The sequence below is a fragment of the Vidua macroura genome, chromosome 3 (assembly GCF_024509145.1).
Source record: "Vidua macroura isolate BioBank_ID:100142 chromosome 3, ASM2450914v1, whole genome shotgun sequence".
Taxonomy (NCBI): Eukaryota; Metazoa; Chordata; class Aves; order Passeriformes; family Viduidae; genus Vidua; species Vidua macroura.
Genome location: NC_071573.1, coordinates 93,287,724 through 93,312,838, shown reverse-complemented (window position 1 = coordinate 93,312,838; position 25,115 = coordinate 93,287,724). Strand labels below are relative to the sequence as shown.

The window sequence follows — 25,115 nt, the reverse complement described above, 5'->3', positions numbered from 1 at the left end:
AGGATACATTAAAATCTGTTCATGGAAAAAAAAAAAAAACAAACAAAAAAAAAAAAAAAAACAAAAAAAACAAAAACAAAAAAAAAAAAAAAAAACACAAAAAAAACAAAACAAAACAAAACAAAACAACCCAAAAAAATTCTTTTTAAGAAGTGTTTGACAAGTACAGTGTTGTTTTGGTTTGCTGTTTGTGAGTTTTTGTTTTTGTTGGTTTTTTTCCAAATAGCACAAGGGGGGTGAAATGTAAATTTTTATTTATGTTGCTCCTATCAGGTACATGTTCTGGGGAAAGCACATCCAAATGTCTCGACTGTAGAGAAGCAAACAGATCAGGTATAGTCATATTATATACATTTTCAATCTTGGCAGATTAAAAGACAACCAAATAAATAGGTTGCACCCACTTTTCTTGAGCATATTGTGAGTTGAAATTAAAAATGGAATTATGTTAATGAATGGAAATTAGGAAAAAATAAAAATTGAATTTTTTTTTGCATCCGATTCTTGCTAAAATCTGTTACAATTCCTCCTCTTTCCTCTGCATATTAATTTTACCAAAGAAACACAGGAGGAAAACACTCTGGCCGTGGTTCCAAGCAGCTGATTAGATTTTGAACCAAACTTAATATGATAATACTTGGAAACACAGTCCAGCAAAGTTCAGTTGCAAGTTGAATAAACTTGAGGAATGATACTCACCAAAACTCAGTAATCTTTTTTACAGCATGCTAATACAACACAATAGAAAAATTAACAGATTAAAGCTTTTTTATCATGTTCTCTATAAAGGTGACCATATAAAAACATTTCACTGTTTCAGAGGTCATATAGACATTGGAAAACTGTGGCCACAAATGTTAAAACCCTGGAATTATCAAAGACAGATTGAAATGTGGTGAGTACTGCAAATCATAGGAAATATCAACAAAGGTTTATATCTTCTGGCTTTTTTTTCTTTATGAAGCACTTAAAATCTTAGTTCTACAAGGAAGTCTATGCAAGTGCACACATGCTAATATCACTCTCTAGCATTGAAACAAAGCCAAGTTTATTCACTACCTGATAGAAATGGTCCTAAATTTCTTTCAACCAACTGGAAAAACATATAAACATGCATACCTGGAGATATAGACTGGAAACAATTTACATATGTATATTACAAGGACTTGTACTTCACTTATTTTTTATATTACAACTGATGTTGTTAGAGTATTTGCAAAATATTCACTGCTTTCTTTTGCATCTACTTGTGATGATTTTGTTTTAAAGTAAATAGTACTCTGCTTTCTAAAAGTTCCTTCAGCATCACACTATTCTTTGGACATTGAAAGGAAAAATAAAGACCTTTTGAGAACATTACTAATGCCAAGCCTAAAAGGGAATTGTAAAGGAAATGCTCTTTTAAAATCTTCCCAAGAAGGGTGCATAATGTCCTACTGAAGAGAGGCTATGCTGGCCCAGAAAGGTCAGAGGAGGGGTGAAGGTACAAGGCAGTAGCAAACTGGTTTTCACTGACAGTTAACTCATGGAATTCAGCTTCACTTGCACATATATCCCATTTAATTGTAGTTCATTACATTTTGCACTTAAAAACCTTCAATCTACAGTCTTTTATAAGTAGTGTTCTGAGAGCACCAAGACTCCATATTTCAGATAATCTATTTTCTAGTAAATGCTGTTAGTTCATCATGATTAGAATAAAATTGAGTTTTCAGAAGTGCTTATATGCAAACTGAGCTGGCAAACACACACAATGCTAAGATATCATTGTAGCTTTTTCTTAACTTAATTCATCAATTCTTATGTATAATAAAGAGTCTGAATGGATTTTTTATATGCTGCTATATATACAACAAAGAAATCAAATGCACAAAATGCACAAATGCACAATGAAATTTGTTATTGATAATGTTTTAGATTACAAAGTATTGTTTTTCTCAAATTTCACAACAACATAAAAATAAGCCATTATTTCATCTGAATAACAAACCCCTTTAATATAAATTGCTAATAAAATGAGAGAGCAATATAAAAAATGCTACTCTGAAGAATATGCTGACTTTGTAGCATGTTGAGGTGTTAGTATGTCACATCAATTTCAGTCAAAGTGTAAAATTTATGTCTGTTTATGAGCTCAATAGATAAATCATGCAGTGGTTGAAAGGACTTGGGAAAGATAAAAAGTACCGAAGAACTGTTTAGTGAAATAAATGTTCTTTATAGAGGATCTCACTAATAGACAGCTGCATGTCAGAATCAAAATCTTCAACTGTTGCTTAATATTTCCCACAGATCTTTTTTTAGTACCAACTACCAGTATGATGTTTTCAATAATATTTGAGATTCAAATATAATTTTACATTTGAAATCATGTGACTTAGTAATCAACAGTGACAATTAAGAAATTCAATAAATACTATAATGAAGGCACAAATTATGCAGATAGTGTTTAATGACCCAAACCTGACCATGTTTTCTTTTCATGGTGTTAGTAACTAAAAGAAAACCATACTAATAAGCATCAAAATCCTAAAAAACGCTATTTACTTTAATGAGATGATAATAGGAATCTAGCCTAGCTTAAAAAGATGGAAAAATGCATATGAACAAGAAATTCCAGATCTTTTTAAAATCTCAATAACTGCTAAAATTAATCTACTATACAAAAATATCATTTTGTGGGTTGTGCTGAATTCCAGTACAGCATTCCTAAGACACCACTTTTATTAAATAAATGTACACCCTTTACTAGAAATTAGCAGTGGTGGAGGTGGTCTACAGTGGACAGTAATCAGGACTCCAAGGATTTGGATGAAATTCAGTTCAGGTAAAGATTTGTATGGAGAACACTGATGCCATACACCAACACTCTGATGATAAAGCCCTGGGCAGGCACCCTTGTACCTTTGTATATCCTGGTCTGCCTATGACAAGCATCTCTGATCTCCCTCCCCTAAACCCTAGGGGTAGCATCTCAGCCATGAAAAGATTGTCCCACCAAGTCTGGCCACTCAAAGGAAAAGTGGAGAATCTCTACTTTCATGCCCCTGCTGGGCTTAACCACAAAAACCTGTACACAAACACACTTCTCCCTAACTAGGGAAAGAACACAACTACGGCCATTAAAGCCACATGAAAAGATGTTGGGACACCCAAGACAGATGATGGACTTTGGACCTGGTTAGCATAAGAGATTATCAAATCAGGATGCCTTGGCAAGAGCAAACAGAACTTTGAGGATTAAATCAAGACTAAGCTGAAGATTAAATCAAGACTTACCAGAAAAGAAAATTACATCAAGCTCTGCAAGCAAGAGATATTGTAAAATGTATAAGTTTGTTTACGTGATGATTAATCCAATCATTGTCGTAAAACATTACCAGCCTTCCTAGAATAGTATAAAGAGTCTGAATGGATATGTAGTCCACAATAAAGTTGGATTCTGACTTCTTAGTCTCCCTGTCTCTCTCATCATTGCTGATACCAAACTACTCACTTGGGTGCGCCATTGTCCTCAGATCACTGCAATTTAATCCTCTTCAGTGGATTTGTATTCTTCTTTCAAAGAAGATTAAGTTGTAGTTATGAAAGGTCAAAATGTCACTGAAGAAGAGCGCTTACATAGGGATTTAAGGTAGATTACTCAGCTAAATCTGTACTTTAAATTTATCACACCTTGTTAATTTTAACATTTATGAGTACCTGCTTGCAGATATAATAGACATTTTTAAAAAAATAAAGGTAGTTCCTATTTGCAGGGTTTTATCGCTGTTTTTCATCAAAAGAACACCAGCTTTTATAGCTGGGTTATCTTAAAAACCAGAACATGGTCTTTACATATAATAACAGTAAATATAAGATTAGCTGTATTATTCTAAACATTTATGAAAAATTTACTGAATTAATTTTGTGGTATAAAATGAACTCTAAAACACATACAAAAAAATCACAATATGAAAAATTTTGGGTAAATTTTGAGGGGAGAGATTATTCAGATTTTCATATTATTCTAGTATGTGAAATACCCTTTATATATCTATAAATATATATACATGTATTTTTAAAATGGCTACTATAAAGCTTTAACTGGAAGCAGGATTTTGTGTACAGTGTCTTAGGGTAATTTTATCTTTTTCTTCAGCTTATAATAAGAATATTCATTTAGCATTTTTTTATTAAGTTACCCTGTGTTGTATCACAAAAAGAACTTAGTATGCTGACATCATGCATATACATGCACAGAAAATCCTGTGAGAGTCAAAGTCTGACTCCAAAAATTTTTTTTTTGTTTTGTTCCAGATAAATATTTGTTTTAATAAAATTGCAATAGTATTGCATTTTGCCTCAGAGGAAAAAATTAAATATATATCAAGATTATTAAAAAAATGCTTTCTTTAAAGTTGATTGACTTCAGGGAGAGCATCACTTCTCACAGATCATTCAGACTTTATTTTGATAGATATACTTAAAAAAATCATCCATATTAGAATTTTTGGACTTGGCAATGTTAGGTTAACAATTGGACTCAATGATCTTCAGGGTCCTTTTCAACCTAATGTTTCTATGACTCTTTCAATACAGCCCAACATGTGTCAGTCATCAAATATTTAATCAATTCCTTCATTACTGATTGAAAAAGGTTGTTTACTTAAAGTAACATAGACATGAAAATAAATCTTAAACCAAGTGTCACCACTGGTGAGACAACATGAACAGCTGATTTATTACTCATTTAAAATCAAGTGTTTGATTTTCGAAACCACAGAGTGTGTCACGCATCCAAAGGCTTCAAAATGACGGGGCAATATAGTTCTCATGGTTTGAACCTTGCAGTAAAACAATACAGAAAACTGGCACAAAAATAAAATTCTCTATAAGAAGTATTCTTATTCAAAAATAAAAATCATAACATGCTATCTATTGCTGTCTAGTTATGATGCATCTTTCTGTCTGACCATTATTTGCAGGAACTATATGAATGTATGGAAGGTGCTTAAGTATTCCAAACAATCTCAGTTGTAGATATTAATAGGAAATTCTGAGTATATCACCACTTTATGAATTAAATAAGGCAAATTACAAAAAGAGAATTATTTTGGTCTAAAGAGTGAAAGGACTATCTTCTTAAGTAACATCAAAGGACAGCTAAGTTCATGGTGCATACACTGCGGTGTTTTCTATATTAAAAAAATTAGAGGAAGTTTTAACAGTAAAACATCTATTTCTGTTTACCTAAAATTATTAAATTGTTGATCAAACTTTCAAATTGAGCTGTATCTGCTAAGAAGCAAAGACTAGGATTTATGTTTCAAACACTCAGAATAAACTGTTCAGTTATGTTTCTTGTTTGTTTTCATTCAAAGGAATAAAGTACAAAGACCTGTCAGAAGTAAAAAAATAAACAAAAAAGTCTCCAAAAGATAAGTTACTTATATTTATTTTTCAAATATACAATACTAGAATCTTATTCTATGCCAGTTTTATTTTTCCAATTTGTTCCTAGTCTTTGAAAAAAATCATCAAATGTTAATAATGGTTTTTAAAAGCCACGGTAAAACTTAATTAAAAATTTAAAGTCTGGAACTAACATTTATGTTAAGGTCAAACATACTAAACAATGAACATGAATAAAAAAAGTATAAAATATTAAATCTATAATAATATCTACGCTATTTTCTACACAGAATGTGTTTAACTATTATCTGAAACTACTTTCCAAACAAGTTTGACTAACAGAATGATCTTCATTGGCTGAGTTAAAACATAACAATTCCCTCTTAGTCAGAGACAACATGTTATTGTTTCAACGTTGAATAATTTTATGAAGAGAAGCAAACAAAGGGTTTAAACTTAACCTGTTAAATCAATAGCTGAAAAGATATAAATGAGGTATGTGTCATCAGTCAGACACAGCTGCAGTCTGGAGGTGAAAGGAGGCAGCAGCTTCCCAGCTCCAGTCATATCATATAACTAAGAAAGAATACACATACTGTATATTGGCTGTATCTAAACAAATTGTAAATGTGGAAAGTTCCAAGAGTTTTGGGGTATTTTACTTTTTAAATTCTGAATTTTAAGTAATGGACACATTAATAAAGATAGTCCTTAATTCCTTTAACATGCACCTTCTTATGCAGTATATTGACAATGTCCATGATTAGCACAATAGAATGCATTGTATTAAAGGCTATAGCAAAAGAGATTAATACATTGTTAAACAGCATAACTGAACAAATAGATGTCAATCTTTAAGCTGACTGAGATGAGTAGCAGACATTGATTGTATTTCTGTGGAACAGAGTTGAGCATAATGATATTAAAATCTGAAAAGTCCTCCAATAAAAATAGGACATAAGAAGCAGAGTTACACAATTAATATAAAAATTAAAAATTAAAAATCATTAACTTAACAAATTTGTAATTCATCTGGCCGTTTTTGCTTTGTTATTTTGTTAATTTAGGAGGGAGAATAAGAATTATAGGGAGCTGCATGCTTACTCCTATTTATTCTCTTCACTGAGCTTCTGTTTGGGATTGTTTAGTAAAGGATTATGACAGGGATACAAATTTGGTCTTATTCACTACAGTCGGCTAATATATAAATATGCAAAACACTCAACAAGTTAAAGTGTATCAGTATTATATTATGTTCCTCAAGCTCACGTGTATTTTCTAGACGAAAAGTGTGTTCTGTATGCCACCCCAAATACTATACAAACCTCAGGCACATTCCCAATATTAAAAATTTCTTTGAAACTGCTGCAGTATTTTCAGTAACTTAGTGTGCCTCTTTTCATTCTATTAGTAACCGACTGGTGGTACTATTTATTTCTTGAAAGAAAATTCAGGTATGCTGAAAATGACAAATGCCTGTTCTAGGCTTATCTGAATAGCATACTCTAAAAAGGTGAGACAAAAACATAGGAAAGCTTCTTAAAATGATTGATAATACACTGGCAGAAATTAAGTGACTGACATTTGCCCATCCAAAAAACTAACCTGCCCTTTGTAGCACTATGAACAGATTCATTCATACAGTATTCTGATAGAACTCTCTGAGAGTTCTCCACAGAACCAAGTAGCTTTAATAAATAAAAATATTCACATGAAACATATTTATTGCCTGCTCTCCAAAAGGACACACTTGAATAATGTTTAAATAATACATACAAAACTAATACAAGAAGAAAACTTAATATATGTAAAACTTAGGAAAGAGAGAAAAGGTTAAAGCAAAAGAAACTCAGAGTTTTCACCTGAATTACTTATATCTGTTTCCTTTCTAAGCATTACTGTAAATAATGATTTCCCTGTGTGCATGTCCAATTCTGAAAGTCCTAGCAAGTCTTAATTCCATTTATTTTTTCAGCACAGGTTTTATTAAACATCCAAGCAGTAGCAAAGTTTTATATCAATATTGGTAGTGTAATAACATTTATAAGGTTGTTATGTTTTTGTAAGAGACAGCATTGATTTAAGGTTTACTAATAGTCTACATGGTTATATAATGTAATTGTATGTAAAAAGATAATTGACATTTATCTGACCAGCTGAAATATGTTTTTGAAAGTACTTTTCTACTAGTCTCAAGTAGAAAGAAGAATCTTCTTCCAAACAATAATAATGAAGAGCTTACAAGCTTAACTGCTCAGCTGAGCATCAATACAAATAAAAGTTGTAAGTCTGGCATTTTCAGCTGCTTGCAGGAGCTGATATACTTCCTGACATCTCCAAGAATTCTTAATAACTTCAAATTACATAAAATGCTAGAATTATATCACTGAGTCACTAGATTTACTTTATAACACTGTTATGAACTAAAGGATAGGCTAGCGAAATAACTTAATTACTTTATATAACCATGTAAAGTCAGGAATACAAAATGAGTTCTAAACAGGCTATAAAACAGATGTTGTTATACTGGTTATCATAGAGTCTAGAAGTCAAAAGATTAAATATTTTTACCAGTATTACAGGTTTACAGGGCTGAATGGGAGAAAAATCTCAAGCATAATAAAATCATAAAACATTCACACCTAAAACTTCAAGCTGTCATGTGCTTTTATGTCAGTGTGTTACAGCCAATAGAACCACAAGCATGGAAGCAGCCTAATGATCAGCTGGCTGCATGATCCACTTTGCATGCTGAGAGCCATAGAGCACCTATATATAGATGTGACGCACCCATAAAATGAATGGAATAAGCCAAACTCAGGCACATATTCACCTCATCAGTCCTTTTTTTGGCTGCAACTGCAACCTAACAACACTGTTTGATACTGCTACAAGGTCTGCCACAGTAACATGCTGCATTATCCTGACCTGGATATGCATGGCAATGACTGTGCCTAACTTATCCACTTAACAGGTAAATGCATGCTTGAATCAATATTAAGAAGTGGCATAAATCAAATCTTCCTGTTGACTCTAAGTTGCCTACCTACTACATTAGATCACATGTGCTGGAGCTGGACAAATTTGGGCATGGGTGGTCTTCACTTGTGGCCAAAACAAAATAGAATGCAGCTCAAGAAGAAAACTAACCTAAAAAAAAAGGTGTATGAATAAGAAATTACTTTAAACACAAATTCTTTACCTATTGTATGTAAAAAAGTCCTTGCTTTAGCCCATAACCAGCAACAAACTGGAAAAAAAAGCATGCTTGTAAAATTATAGTGTTAGTATATCAACATACTTTGTTGGTGTTACCAGACCATCCTGGGACCCCAAGGTGGTGGCATCATATTGTTTTCATCACTTTGTGCATGTTATATTTACTAGTGTGTATGCCATGTTGTTCTTTATATATATGGTACTATCAAAACAAAAAAAAAAAAAAAAAAAGAGTCACTGCATGGCAGGACTAAAAATAAGGTTAGACCTTAAAAAAAAATCTGTAATCAGTTTATTTATTCAAAATAAGAACTCGTGGTGAGCCTAAACCTATTTAACCAGAGAGGTCAGAACATGTCATGCACTGTTCTAATGTATATTAAAATTTTATTCAGACTGAAGCAACTTCAACAGCAACAATCTTCATCATGATTACCATTCAGCTTGTTTATGGTATTCTTCCAGAAGACTGCATATGAGGATTTCAGATATGTCCCTTGTATGGAGAAAACACACTGAGGTCTTTCATAACCTTACTAAATACCCAGGTAAAAGGAAAAATTATATTAGAAACATAATTAAAACTTACAGTCCATTTTTATAATTTACTTTTTAAACAGCTCTGTTGCTGAAACTCTGAAAACTCTCTTAACAATAGCCTGTATACTGCATTTTTTTTTTCTGTAAATGTTTCCATCTCTTTTTTTTCTTTGGTTGAAAATTTTAGTTTTAAAGCAGCACGTTATAGTGCTCTATACACATTGAGAAATGTTAGTGGGTTTTACCACGAAGTATCAGCTGTGAAATACATAATGTAATTTTGTTTAATTTATGAAGACCTATGGAGTGACACCTGGTCATCTTGGCTTCAGTAAGGAAAACTGGCATTAATAATAATTGGAGAGCATTTCAGTTTAGATCCTTTGAAACAATGCATCTAATTCTTCAAAGACAGAACAATTTAAATTTCTGGCCTTTTCACAGAAAATATGCTTTCAAAGGATTCTTTTTGAAAGGTATTTAAACCATTCTGTTAAGATATCTGGGATCTATAACAGAGAATGAAGGACTTTGAAATACATTCTATAAATTAGGGTTTTTTGAAAAAAAATAATGGTAGGATCATTCTTCAGCTTTTTTACTTTTTTTTTTTTTGTATGGGTTAACAACCTTCTATTTTAGCAATAATAATATGGTTCTAACATGGTTTAGAAGCTTTATCATCAAAGTTTAGGGTTGCTGTAGTCTTGTATTTTACTTAATAATTACATAGAAGTAATGCTTAAATTATTTTTGTCTTTGTAATGTGTGACATTAAGTATGACTGGCAGAAAAATACCAAGACACCTCTTCTGTATTTGCTAACATGGTAGCTGTTTGTCAGTTTCCTGGAGTTAAAAAACTGGTAACAGCACTTGTTTTACCATCTGTGTTTCCATCGGTCACCTTCCAGTGCATACAGCGATACCAATACAGCGTTATTGCCCTGTATTCAAAACTCTTTCCAGGAATCATCTCTACAGGACCTATGTCTGAAATCTTTCTTGTGGCGCCAACTTTTGGAGAGCTGCATTCTGCAGTCCAAAAAACATGACAGGTCAGATGACAAAAACTGGAATAGTGAGAATATAGAGAACCCTACATCTCTCTGACATTAACATGCTTCTGAAGGTGAGCCAAAGAAGAGGCAAAAGAACTTGGGAAGACTTGCCTCTCTCTTAATGCCTTAGGCAAATTGTAAATAGAATTAAATTCATTATTCATACATAAAATCTGTTATGCATATCAGTTCATTTAAAACCATCATTTCATGCTGTTTTTACGTGGACATGCTAATAATGTAAGATAGGTAAACTCATCATTAATACCCTTTCTTAATAATTAAAGTGAGATAAAGTTCAGTTAAAGTAAGAATTTTCTATGGACTATGACACCATTTAAGTAGTAACAGAAAAAAAAAATTATACAAAGACAAAAGTCAGTTGGTGAGCTGTAAAACATATCCCAAGAGGGTGAGAAATCATGTTCCAATCCTGAGCAAAACTCTCAACTTTTTGGGAAAAAAGATTCAAATAAGGATGTCCTTTACTTTGTGTCTACATAACATGTATAAGGCATCAAAGACTGCAGTTTGCCTTCTTTTTAGCTAACTGAAATCACAAAGACAGTATCCTTGAGGTTACATGTCACAATCGATTAACTTTCTCACAATTAAAATGAGATTCTATTTTTAGACAGGTTCTTTGCTAAACAAGAGGAAGAATATTTATTCAGGCACCTTGTGACAGGACAAAAGTTTAAACTTTATACTTAGCCTAAAGCAGGAAATGTATTGAGAATGCAGATGGTTAAAAGTTTCATCAACAATAAAAGATGAGAAAATGCTAATAAAACTAATGAGAACATTGAAATTAAAAAGAGAAAAAAAGCTATAATTCACCTTCATCTTAAAACATTTACTATACTTTTGAACTTGTAAACATTTCACACTTCAGAATTCTGAAATTGACTTGCAAAACTAAAAAATTGCAGAAAAACCCACAACTGGCTGGAAAACAAGACTGAAAGCCAAAATCCAACTGTCAAGTGATAACAATATACTTCATCAAAGAGATGCTATTGCTGCTGCAAAATGCATCTTGTGTACTTCAGGTGTTTGCAGAAAGTCCCCAGAAGTAAGAGGTTGAACTCCATAAATAAAATAACATCATTAGACAAATAGAGAAATGACAACAGATTAATTTACACTAGAAATTCCAGAAAGAAATTATTAGCAGAAAATATAAATTGTCTGATATATATTATTTAAATTTTTAAACTTTTTCATAGGGTTACGAGAAGGTAAAGTTCATAATTTTGGTTTGAGGAAACAGTGTAAATTGTCAGATCCATAACTTGTGCCAACACACTCTCTCCACTATATAATCACTATTTCCACTGAATGCATTTCACAAATGAATTTTTTAAAGACAATATACTTTCTAAATAAACACAGACTCGAGAAATTACTCAAGTGCAAAAGATAAAACCATGACAGAAGGGACAAGAAGGGGTACGGTTCTGTGAGATAAAGAGTATGTGATTCTACTCATGCAATAAAACATACTTAAGCTGTGTAATGATACAGGCTTAATGCATGGTGCAATGTCTTAAGATTCCTTGATGTCTTAGCCATAGAAGGGCTACAAGCCTTAAATCTGATTTTTCATTCACAGCTCTTGTACATCACATTTAATCAACTGGGAGAGTGTTTCAAGAGCCTCTGTAATTTTTCTTGTTCTCATATGGTTATTCTCATGGCCATGGACTGCAAATCTCAGTTGTATTTCTATGGAGGATTCTCATGGGAAATGATTGCCACCCTCAGGAGAATCACCCCTTCTTTCTCCTCTTTTTTCCTTATTTTGTTGATTTCAGTTCACATTAAAGAAAACCAAAACATGGTGCATAAAATAAGTCAATAGTAATAATTAAAACACCTCAAATATTATCCAGCAATATGTGCACACAGAAACTTAAACTATGAATGTAAAACAGTTGATCTGATTACCGTGCTCCAATCAGTACCATGAATGGGAATAACAAATAGTGAGCTTGAGTGAGTCCCAAAGAAATACAGTGTTAGGGAAAAATAATGGTGGCAGTATAACCCTAATTACTGCTATTACCACCACCTGCTTCAAAGGAGAGACCACTAGTAGAAAACTATTGGTGTGGAGAAGTAACATCATGTTTCCTCACTGACCACTGGGGAATATTTCCCGTTCCTGTTCCTTTCAATGTTCACAATATGTCACAGCCACAGACTCTACTTCTAAAAACCTGCTCAGGCAAGCCATAATGTCCTTAGTGCAATAAATGTATAACTTTCTAAACTTGAGGTTAACATCTCCATAACTTTTCACTCTTTATTTTGCCTGTTTTGGTATTGATGAAACAGTAAGGTAACTAAAAATGAAGTGAAACACTTAAACAGGGTATACTTTGAGTTATTGAACTGTGAAAAGTCTCTCAATGTTTTGCAGCATTTTTTGTACAAAACTAATTTTTACAACATTATTATCAAATTATTTTAATCATATATGCCCATAAGGTACTATTGAAAATAGTATCAAGTGTTTTCCCTTATCCTTAAGGTGAACTAATTAACATGGAAATTAACAGAAAATGATACCAGATGTTAATAAGAAAGAGCTCTTTCTAGCTGCAGGTCTATACAACGTATTGAAAAGGGAAAAATTCCATACATGCATGCATACTAAGGGATATCAGGTATTTTTTAATACAATTAATCAACTTCAGAAGGTACTGAATTTCACACCATCAAAAAAAAAAAAAAAAAAACACCAAAAAAAAATGATGTTTATATTGCAAAAGTTCTTTCTTTGAGACAGAAGCAACACAAATGAGGCTAGAGTAACTTAGATCTTTTTTTTAGTTAAATTTCCACAATTCTATACAACTTCCTAATTTCCATAATAATATACAATATATCTATTCTGTTATTTTCATCACATACTAATTTTGACTTAGCTCTGTGAAGATTCTCAGTGAGGCATGAAAATAAGTTTTATAACTACCCCAATAAAGTATTAGAATATTAACAATATTTTTCAAATAGTATCCAATATGATATGGGTTAGCAGAATGTAAAATTTAAGACTCTTCAAATATATTAGAAATTTGTAGTTTCTATTGACCTTTCAGCAAAAAGTATTAGCACAATAAATTTCATTTTTACTTGCAAATATTTTTACTTATTTTGTAGGTATTTGCAAATCCATGTCTTCGTTTACTATTAATTGTCAACAGAGACAGCATAAAAAACTCTTTAAGTTTGTGAAAGGACTAAATGCCTATTTGAAATTAATTTGTTGGGGTATAATGAAGTAAGTGACAACATAATTTTAAAATAGTTAATTTAGCTCATACCTTGATAAACAGCTTTGAATCCTGGTGAGCCAATGCTGTCATCAGATTGTAAATGAAGCCACATCTGGTTGCTCATGCTCACAATAAGATCAGGAACACTAGATCCAGTGAGTCTGTATGTAGGATAAATGGCAAAGTCATTTGTAGATGCATAAATTACTACTACTACTACTATCACCACCACTACCACAAAACACTGGCTTTTAAGCTATTCACATCCTGTTTTAATCAGTTGTTTTTATGATAAAATTAACTATTCTATATTAAATAGAACATTATGTGAAGTAATAGAAAAAATATTTTGAATGACTGCATTCAACAATGATTAAACACTTCCAATAAAGCTGTTCCCACCTAAACTTTCCATTAAGTAATTAAGTTGTAAGAGATGAGAGTGACTGTATGAATTAGTTTTCACCTGTTTGGATCAGTATTGCTTTTCTGCCATGCTTTTTAAAAGTGAAGAAAATTGCTTTACATGCCTTACAGCCTGTGTGTCCAGAATTTACTACAATCACATCTACTCCATTCAAATAACTCAGAATGATCTCTCAAATTTCGGGAAACTGCTATTTCTCACTCAGCAACGTGTCATAGCTCTGTATAGGTAAGTACAGTGCAGTATACAACACATATAAGGCGAAGTGGTGAATCCCATCATAAAACTTCAGCGCTTGTCAGTAGTATCACTTATACATCTATAATTCTGATATCAAAAAATTGTGTGTCAAAAAGAATCATTAGGAAATATTGCTTCTTTATAGTGAAAAACAAGTGCATAATCAGGTTCTAGTCCTGAACAACCATTCAGATCCTGGTGATAGGTATACAATTTTACAAAAAGTATTGGAAAAAGTCACACATAAAAAGTGGCCATAGAATCTCACTACCTAAACTTTTATCAGACACAAAACAGAAAATTCTCTGTCTTTCTTCCAACCCTCAGTCTTGATTATGCAAAACAAACAGGCATCAGTTAAGTAAAACTAATGATGTGCCAAACCAAGATAAGATGTTCTAGAAGCAGAATTTATCAAGAAAACAGTGTATGGATTATTCCAAAAACATATTATTTAAATATAGTAAACCAGTTGTTAATACTGTTAAATGTAAAGATAGAATAAAAGGAGAGACTGAGCAGAAACAAGGTGAGAACTGAGGAACCATGAGACAAAATATAGGAATTCTCTGTCTTCAGTCAAGGTTATGAACAAGAAACTATATACCATATCTACAATAATTTGGGTTCTTACTCAGATATATTGAAAATAAAATTTAAAACCACAATCTCCATATGAGAAGAATGGGCTTACTAATTACTACTGAACATAGCACCTGGAACTGCTGATAAAATGGCTGAGTTTGCTCTAATATGATCTATAGGATTTCTGGTTATGATCTGTTAGCAAGTATTTGATTATTATGATACTATAGGTGCAGAAAAGGAGGGAAAAACTCCATTTGCATAGCTCAGCATATGCAAACACACAAACAGTGTTTATCTTGGATAAGTAAGGAAATCAGGAAACAATGATAAATAGCTAGGTTGCTCAGTTTGACCTGTGTAAGAATGAAAATAAAGCAGCTGCTTAGTCTGAAAACTGAGCTGCTTACCAAATTAATTTGGAATTGTACAGGTTCAAAGTGATGCTAGCTATAGTCAGAATATTTAATATTCTCTTGCTGATAAAAGAATGAATGTTGATAAAGTTGGGACATTCATTTAAATGAATAATATAGCCAGCTTAGGAAAGGAAGATACCTCACCAGACAGTGAGTAACTTAAACAAAAGTAGTTTAGGAGATGCCTGCAGAACTACATATAAAAAGAAAGAAAATGTAAAGATTCCATATACATTGAAGGACAACTGGAAACTTGTGGTTTTTCTCCAAAAATTTCTCAATGGCTATTTAGATGTGTAAACCTATGCATTACCAACTAACAACTGTTTAAGTGGCTCTCTTTATTCTCAGTAATCTGATTAATGTATGAGAACTACACTGATAATTTCTGAACACAGATAAGATGAACCCTGAAATTCTAAATCTGTATGAGTAGGATGGAACACTTTCAATTAATATAAATGTCTCTATGGAATGCAAGCAAAAAAAAAAAAAAAAAAAAAAAGCCACAACTGAATAAGGTAAACCGATCAAATAGGAAGAGTCTTCTCCCTTCAAAATGCCAGTGGTCTTTCCATAGATGGTAGATACGAACCAAACAAAATACAATTGCTTCCTCAAATTCACATCTAGGGGTATAGGAAGAGGGCCAAGACTTTTGGAATGGAAGGAAGTGGGAGAAAACAATTCCCCCCCAAAACTGAAAAAAGAAGCCAAAGGCAGAAATCAATAAAATGTAGTCTTTTTTTTTTTTTTTTTTTGTGGTGGTGGTAGTTTCTGTGTGTGTTTTTGTTTTGTTTTATTTGCCGGTTTGGTTGGGGTTTTGTTGTTGTTACTGTTCGGTTTTATTCCTTGAAAATGCTTCCATAGATAGAACTACATCCTTCAACTAGGACAGAAGATAAAGCAGATCAAATGTTTAGGGAATGCAGATCTCTCTACCAACACATGCTGTTACTGACTCTGAGTTTGTCACAGTCTGTAATCATCTCAAGATCAGATAATATGGAAGTTCAAGAACAGAGACTTGCAGACCAGCCATTCAGGCAGTTTGGCTGCTGCTAACCTCGTTTCATGTGGTGATGACCTCAGTTCATCACCACATGAAGGAAATTAAAAATGCTGAGGCAAACTTAAGCTGAGCTTCTCACTATTCTGAACAGATCACAGGTCAGAAAAGGCAACTCTAATTGAAAGCAATTTTTTGCAACAGCTCGCTCTCTGCTTAGTTATTCACAAGAAGCCAGATCCAAGCTATTGAGAAAGGTCTCCAGGACCAGTAATATTGGTTTTTACCAGTTATGAAAGGGTAGGTTCTTTTCCAAGCCACCAGTAAGTTTCCAAACTTCGTAGAAGAAAAGGTTTACTAAAAGCATTTTACTACCATGGATGCTTTTACTGTGTACTGAAATAGCTGACATAATGAATTGGTTTTGAATCACTAATGTACAATTTCTTCTTTTTATTGAAGGAAAAACAACTAACACTTTTCTATACAGGAAATACTTTAAAAAGTCATGTTTTAAGGACATAATTTTTAAAAATTAAGCTTTAATGTAAGTGCTGCAAGACAAACATAAATCATAACATTTGGAGGCAAAGCAGACCTTCTAAAGCAATGTGTTAGTTTAATACACAAGAATTTAAAAAGAGAAAACAGGACATTGAAGGAAACATTCTGACTGATAAACATATAATAATGACTAATGAATTATTTTGAAAGGGTTCTAGTTCTAGCCAAACTCTGTTAAATATAAGAAATAACTGCTTTCAAAACTTTATAACCTAAGCATATTTAGATTACTATTAAGTAAGTTGTATTACTGTTTTCCAGAGCTAAACATCTCAGCCTACATAATCCATGAAGACTACTAATTTTTCCAACAAGTAAGGATTACAGATGAAGAATTGATAAAAATCATAAAATTGATGTGAATATCCCTCTTTATTTATTTAAGATATTGGTAATTAGATTTTAAGAAAAGTTTACATAAATATTAAAATGAAATACTTTAATAAATTAAAACCCAACAGATCCTCAATTAATATGCCAAATAGACTCTCAAATAAATGTATAAAATTGATTTGAAATAATTTGCTCTTCACCAAAGTGTGTTGGGTTTTGTATGATCTCAGTGCTATCTTTCATGAAGTTAAAACTTTCCCTAAGTTTTTTCCCAATTTTGTCCAAAAAAATAAAGATGGGGAGTCTATTTTTTTCTCCATTTTAATCAAGATTCCTTCATATTCCCCTGGAGCTGTAGTGCTACAGCTTAGATGTTACGCAGGCAATTGCTAATGGATGAGAGTTCAGACATTATGGAAAGCTTGTGCTAGGAAAGATCATTATATCTTATGATTCTCAACTCCCTCAATCTTCTTTCCATAAAATATTTAAAGGTTCCCTATTTACTGACCTGCCTTTAGACAGTTCCAGTGTTCATAGGTTGACTGACTTATAAGCAACCTGGCACAACTGAACTCATTATAAAGTTTGAGTTTGTTTACAATACAAGGTTTGTTTAGAATGTTTAAATTTACAGTTAAGCACCCAATAAAGAGGTAGCTACTACCTTCAGGACTTTAGCACCTGAGAACTGGAACTGCTGAGGCTTATATGTTGAGACATGACAATTTTCTGCTAAGCTGAAAGATTCAAATACTTAGAATTAGATTTGAATTTAGAAAGATATGTATTTTATTATAATGTGTTCAAACTAAATCAGAAAAGCTGCAAAGTTTTAGACTCAAGTGCATGAGATTCTACAGTGATATTCTGCATAATTTCTGCAGAAATTCAGGCATTTTGTCTGCTACAGAAGCTTGAAGAGTGTAAGAAAAGTTGTATTATTTCTTTAATATACCATGAGAAATTTAGAAATTAAATCTAGCCAGAAAAGTCTTCGCTGTAGGCTCCTTCATTCTCCTGGGATTAATAAGAAACTGCAAGGTGCCGCTCAAAGCTCATTAAATGTAACAGATGTTATTATAACCAACTAATAAAAAATTTTGATAAGAAAATCACTCTGACATTTAGTTATGAACTTTCTCATGATAATATAGCTACAAGTGGGCCTAGTGTTTTATGAGGGATGTTACTTTGCATTTACGAAAGATCCTTCTGAACAGCAAGTGAAATGGCACGTATCTGTGATGCTGTTTAAGTATTACATATTTCGTAATGCATGATATATTCCAGTGTTTAGTAACTTTGAGAACACTGTCTCAGTAGAAATTCAGATTCATTATTAATTATCATGAGACTATAGTTTTGTCCTTGGGCCTTCCTGTATTCCAGTGTATTTCAGTTATTAATAAATTCGTTTCTCAAATGATTTTCATTGTAATTCTAATTTTGCTACCCAAAAGGCAGATAAATTTATTTGCATAGATTTCACTTTGAGCAAACATACAATTTACAGTAAAGATAGTAGGACCAACACTGTACCATAATCCTATGTGATGGGCTGTGGAGTAACAGGGATAAAACAGTTGCTATTTTAGTCAAAAAAAATATACTGAAGAAATGGTTAGAAGTAAAGTATGTCTCTAGTGAGAACATTGTACTAGTTCTAGAAATGCCAGTGATGGATTTAGAAGTGGATGTCGGCTACAGGATTTTTAAAATGCTATTAAAGTGAAAAAAAGTTATAGGAGGTGATGTTATTATGGAGTGCTGCGTATTAAATTAATATAAGAATTAATATGAGAAAATAATATTTTTAAATTTTTATGTTTATTTTTTGCACAGTCAAGGAAAATAGATGTGAACTAGGTAGTCACAGACTAAATGGCTTCAACTGGAAAGGTAAAAAAAAGAAAATTGACACATAGTTCTAATTTTGACATAATTTTGGCAAATTTTGACATATGAAGTATGCAGAATGTAGAAAACAATTAAAAGTTTGGGATAGCAAATTTACTACTTAAAGACTTGACTCAAGGAGTTTTGCAATCTCTATGAGCAAAAACATATCCCAACTCAAAAAGAAAAAAAAATGCAAACCCTTTTGTCATAGTTACAAGTAATTAAATCAACTTCACCAGAAGGACTGTTGCATTATACAACTGGTCTGCAAAATACAAGAAAAAATAAACTTAGGTGTGGAAATCCATTCCCAGTTCATGTTTTTCTTGTTAGTATAATGTGTAAGCCCTCAAAACAGGGTATTTTTTTGCTTGCTTTAATTTTTGTTTTTTTATTTTCTCTTTTTCAGATACTCAGAATATAGAATTCAATTTACTCAGTAGCAGATACTTGGTATTGCAACCCAAGAAAAACAAGCATTGAGCAAATAATTCAATAATTTTTTATAATACCTTTTAAGTCAAATTAAACTAGGGTTTTTCTAAGAACTTGGATAGGACAGTTCAGAAATTAGCAATTAATAACTTTATCTATTCTAAACCAATACATATAATGGAATTATTGTCCTTGGATCTCTCCCTGCAAAAGCATTCTAGTTTATTTAAAATAAAATGTGTGGGTGTTAAGAGCACTTATTTGCTATCATTAAGTAAAGGAAACATATAAAGGCAATTTATTTATATGGATTAAAACCCTCTCAAAATATAAAACTACAATGGATTATTTTTATCAAATGTGTTCAATATTGTCTTTATCCAACGGAATTTTATGCTAAGTCAAGTAATGTTATTATGGCATAAATGCTGCTAATTTCTCTTATTTAGTCACTGATAATTTATCAAAGCTGTAATTTTGTTCTGTGTTTGATGACCAGGATTCACATGATAACTTAACCCTCTAAAAGCGATAGCCAAAATCTCTTGTTAACCACAGGCCCTCATTATGCAGTAAGAAAAAATGAGCATATGCAACAAAAATGTGATGGTTAAGGTAGATGAGATCAATTAATCTGTACAGGGTTCTATTATTTCCATTAGTCCAGAAGTATTGAAGAGCTGTATATTAAGAGTAGCTATCTAGTCTGGAATTTTCTTTCAAATTTATCTAAATTCCTATACCATCAATATATGACATTGTATTATTCCATAAAGCATGTTCATTACAACTTTATACACAAATCCAATTTTGAATATTCAAATTTTGATATCAATCAATGCCTCATTTTTTTACACAAGTTGTATCTTCTGTTTGCTGAAATCCAAGCCTTTTATTGTTTTATTCCCTTAATTGCTGGTGAATGCAATTACAGTTATACAGGTAGTTGTTTTTTAATGGAAGCATTTATTTTCTTTTAAAAAATTCAATTTACAGTTTTTAGTCCCCAGTGTTAAAGCGTATAAAGATGCTACTAAAGATTTGGAGTGAACTTTGTAATGAACAATCTTCTTTGACAGTGTTTGAATTTTAAGCTTACATTAATTATCAAGTTCAATACATTAAAATTGCAAATTTAAGTAGATATATCCTAGCCTGGAAGAAACAACATGACAGCAAATTTCCAAGGAAAATTTTTGAAGTTGTCTACTTACACATACAACACTGTTCTGGTATCACCAACTTTCCCAGCATCTCCAACAGTAAGAGTATCATAGCCTCTTTCCAGTTCAAACTCTTCAAAAGCAAGCTTTATGACCTATTAAAATTAAATAACTCAGTTACTTCAAAACATTCCCACATGTTATCTAACCTGTTTCATTCTTGAATTATTTGCCTACTATAAATCAAATAATGACACAATAATAATTTTTTGAACAATAACTAGAAAGACCACCAGTGCAGAAACTTGTGTGTTTTCTCATACTTAGGAGCAAGTCACTGCCATAATGCTTCAGAAGTATCACATACTAAGATACAAAGATGCCAGTCACCACTAACTGGCGATAATTGTTCACGACTGAAGTAAGAAATTTGTTTTCTTTTTTTTAACTGTATTAGCTATATAAAAATTGTATAGCTAGTATTGGAAGTATATTAAAACATTATCTGTTGGATTATACAATAACAAGGTAGATCATATGAACTACCAACTCATAAAAAGATGGAGGAGGCAGGTTCACAGAAATCAAAAGCACGAATTTCCTTGCATAAATTACTAACATTAAACTGTGATTCTACATAATGACTAGACATGAATTGCCAAGAAAATTACAAAGGTATCTCTCAGAATTCTTTGAAAAGTTATTTACAAAACTGTGATTTTTTAAGATAAAATAAAGTATGAAAATGGACTTAGTTTCTATTAAAGAACAATTCTAAGGCAAGCAATTCTAGAGTTCAGTATTGGCGAGTAGTTGCACTAGATATATGTGTGCACATATATCAGGACATTGTACCTTTTTGTAATTTGATACAAAAGGTTTCTGCAAACAACTTGACACGAAAGTGCAGACAGTCAGTGATTTCCCACAAAATTTTTCATTTTATCTTTATACTAACTTTTGAGATATTCCTGGGTAAGCTCTCAGACAACATCAACCACTGCATGTGTTGCAGTTAATTTTTCTTTTGTTTTGTGGGTAGAAACAACATTTGGGTCAGATTTGAGCTTTCAGCACAAGCCTTATTATGCTCCTTTTTTGGAAGAAACACATGGAAAAACTATGTTTTCCCTTCACTTAAGTTTATTGCTATGTGATCATCAAGGCAGAATGCATCTCAATCAAATTTTAGCCCTGTAAAAAAGCATAATCCAAGCTAAGCTAGTTGTTTAAACTTTCCCAGTATTAAAAAAGAAAGTCAGGCCACCTCATTTCTGTGTTGGAATTGGAAAAGTCTAGTACAATGAACTGTAGAGAGGAACTTACACCACTAGATTAGGTGATCTTTACAGTGCACTATGTTGCTTTTATTTGGAACCCAAAGAAAAGCCTACAGGCAGAGAAAATCCACAGTCTTTCCCTCATCGACTAGGGGGTCATCTAAAAGGAGATCGGGTTGGATCTGCTGTTCCTAAAGCCCTGCTGGCAGGGCCCCATGCCTTGGTTGTCCATTGTTACAATAATCATATGATTTTCAGGCAATATGCGTCAGATAAAACAATATACATTTTCATCTTCTCCTGATGTACCTTCTAGGACTCCTAGATTATATCAATGTTAACATGCAAAATTTAATTATTAAATCAAGACTAATAAAGCCAAAATGAAGCAAAAATTATGTAGAAGCACAAAAAGAGAGTTGTTCCTGGCAAGAAAAAATAACTGCAAGACTTTTAATGCAATTATTATTTCATATGGAGGAGGAAACCTGATAGAATATCCCATGAAAATATATGGTAATATATTCTTTAAATAATAATATTTAGTCTGGTTAGACTCAGAAATTCTTTTACACAACAATTTTAAAACAAATATGAATATTCACCTCTTTAATACTAAAGTTAGAAAAAAAAGTAATTGGATAGAAACCATAAACAAAAGTTTTAAGCTTCTGGCTAAGCATATAGGAAATGTGACAAGAAACATTCCTTTATGGGAGATACATTGTGAAGATATATTACACACTATTAAACAAAATCTTGTTATCTTCATTTCCATGATAATTGGTATTCTATGCTAACACATAAAATCTTTTGGATAGACCCTCAAATGGTTGAGGGTTAAGAGGACTAACTTGAATTCCTTCAATCTAACTCATAGAAACTAAATTTTAACACATAAACAGTAAGCACCCAGTCTAATCATTACTCTTTTCACAGTCAGTGGACAAAAAATGGCATTTTTCTGTCATAACATTTCCTGAGTTTGAAAGAACCCACAAGGATCATTGAGTACACTTCCTGGCCCTGCACAAGACAGCCCCAAGTCACACCACGTGCCTGAGGCTTGGTGCTTTGACCACTTCTCTGCAGAGCCTGTTCAGTGCCCAGCCTGCCTCTGAGTGAAGAACCTTTTCCTGATATTCAACCTCCAGGTTGTCTGGAAACCTCCCCTGACATAGTTTTAGGCCATTCCCTCAGGTCTGGTCACTGGTGAGCACCCAGAAAAGATCAGGGTCTGCCCCTCCTCCTCCCCTCACAAGAAGCTGTAACTGCAATGAAATCCCTGCTCAGTCTCCTCCAGGTTGAACAGACCAAGTGACGTCAGCTGCTCCCGCTACAGCTTCCTCTCAAGGCCCTTCACCGTCTTTGCTGCTCTCCTTTGGATGATCTCTAACAGTTTAATGTCCTTTTAATATTGCAGTGTCCAAAACTGCCCCCAGCACTCGAGGTGAGGCCGCCCCAGTGCAGAGCAGAGTGGGACAATCCCCTCCCTTGCCCGCTGGCCATGCTGGGCCTGATGCCCCCCAGGACAGGGCTGGCCCTGCTGGCTGCCAGAGCACTGCTCACTTCTATTCAGCTTGCTATTGACCAGGTCCCCCAGGTCCATTTCCACAACTCTGATTCCAGTTTCTCATCTATACGTACAATCAGGATTGCTCCATCCCAGATGTAGAATCCAGCACTTGGCCCTCCTATGGCTTTTTGAACTTTCTATGGCTGGCGATTGTCCAGTACTCCAATTTATTGAGGTCTGTTTGCAGGGCCTCCCTACCTCTGAGGGAATCAACAGCTCCTCCCAGTTTTGTATCATCTGCAAACCTGCTCAGTATTCCTTCCAGTCCTGTATCCCTGTCATTTATGACAATATGGGAGAGAACTGGGCTAAGGATGAAGCCCTGTGGAACCCCAGTAGTGACAGACCCCGGTCCTGACACACCCCTTTGTGTCCAAACCATGAGCCAGTTGCTCACCCATCACATGATGTGTTTATGCAGTTGAGTTCTGACCATTTTGTCCAGAAGGATCCTGTGAGACACAGTATTAAAAAATTTACTGAAATCCAAAAAGATTACATCAACTGGGCTCCCTTGATCAACTAGGTGGGTTACCCTATAATAAAAGAAAATTAAGTATGTCAAGCAGGACTTTCCCCTCATGAAGAACTGGTCACTGTGACCATTGACTGTGCTGCCCTTCAGTTGTTTTTCAATAATTCCCAGAATAATTTTCTCCAAAATTTTACTAAACACTTAAGTGAGACTGACAAAAGTCATATTACCTGTCTTACGGTGGAGCAAACTACCACTTAGAATGGGAGTTTTGATGACTATGGGAAACTAATATTTATCCGTATCTATTTGGTTAAAATTTGTGTGTAGATAAAGCTTTGAATCATCAGAAGAATTTTTAAGATTTGTTAGATGGCAGATTGAAGAATATAAGACAGTTTTGTATGGATATAGATATGAGTATGGCATAGGAAAAACTTATGAGGATTCAATAATATCACAATATACCACAATATACTACATATGTGGTTAAACAGTATTGATTTATATACCAAGGGAGGAAAAAAGCAGCTCTGAGGTGCTTATCCAGATTCAATTTTGTTTTGCAATTAGGAATTCCAGTAATACTGATTTGACCATCACCATTTACATATGCTTAATATGAACAGATTAAATGAAGAAAATAATTAATTTTCATTTAGAAAAACTGGAAACATGCAAATTGCTTCCAAACATATTATGTTTATTTCTGGATGATCGGTTACATTCTTCTTACAGAAGAATGATCCTCTTTGCTTTCTAAAAGGTATGAGACAAAATTCCCTTTTAAGCAATTCAAAATGATTACTTCTTATTAGATAAATAGACTGTGAAAACAGAAAACAAGAAAAAGCTTAAAAATATGAGACACCTAAGAAGGTACCTATACAAAAGTTCTGCAATTGAATTTGTCAAAATTAGTTTTTCATTTGAAACATTTTCCTTTATCCTAGATACTACCATACTTTATATTTCTGTTGGCATAATTGCTGTTGCAAGCAATGGATAAAAGTAGCACCAGAGTTGTAGGAAATGCCTGTATGGACATTCTGCTTGGAGGAAGCAATAGGGCACACGGCAATGCTACATCTCCAAAACATCTAGGCGTGCATGTTCTTTTCACTACTAAAAAGAACTATTTTACTATTACTTAAATATAAGTGTATGCATTAAGAGAAAGTATTAAGTAAGAGCAGTGATTTTTTTTCTA

The 25,115-nt window shown here is 32.9% G+C and overlaps 1 protein-coding gene across 1 annotated transcript in view; it reads right to left on the bottom strand.

Annotated features, from left to right (window-relative positions):
• Nucleotides 1-25,115, bottom strand: part of CSMD1 (CUB and Sushi multiple domains 1) — a 1,093,428-nt gene that overhangs the window by 272,477 nt on the left and 795,836 nt on the right. The window contains exons 11-12 of the mRNA XM_053974810.1: nucleotides 20,626-20,729; nucleotides 13,546-13,658 (exon numbers count right to left, since the gene is read on the bottom strand). Coding sequence (XP_053830785.1) covers nucleotides 13,546-13,658; nucleotides 20,626-20,729 — 217 coding nt within the window. The remainder of the gene's footprint in view (nucleotides 1-13,545; nucleotides 13,659-20,625; nucleotides 20,730-25,115) is intronic.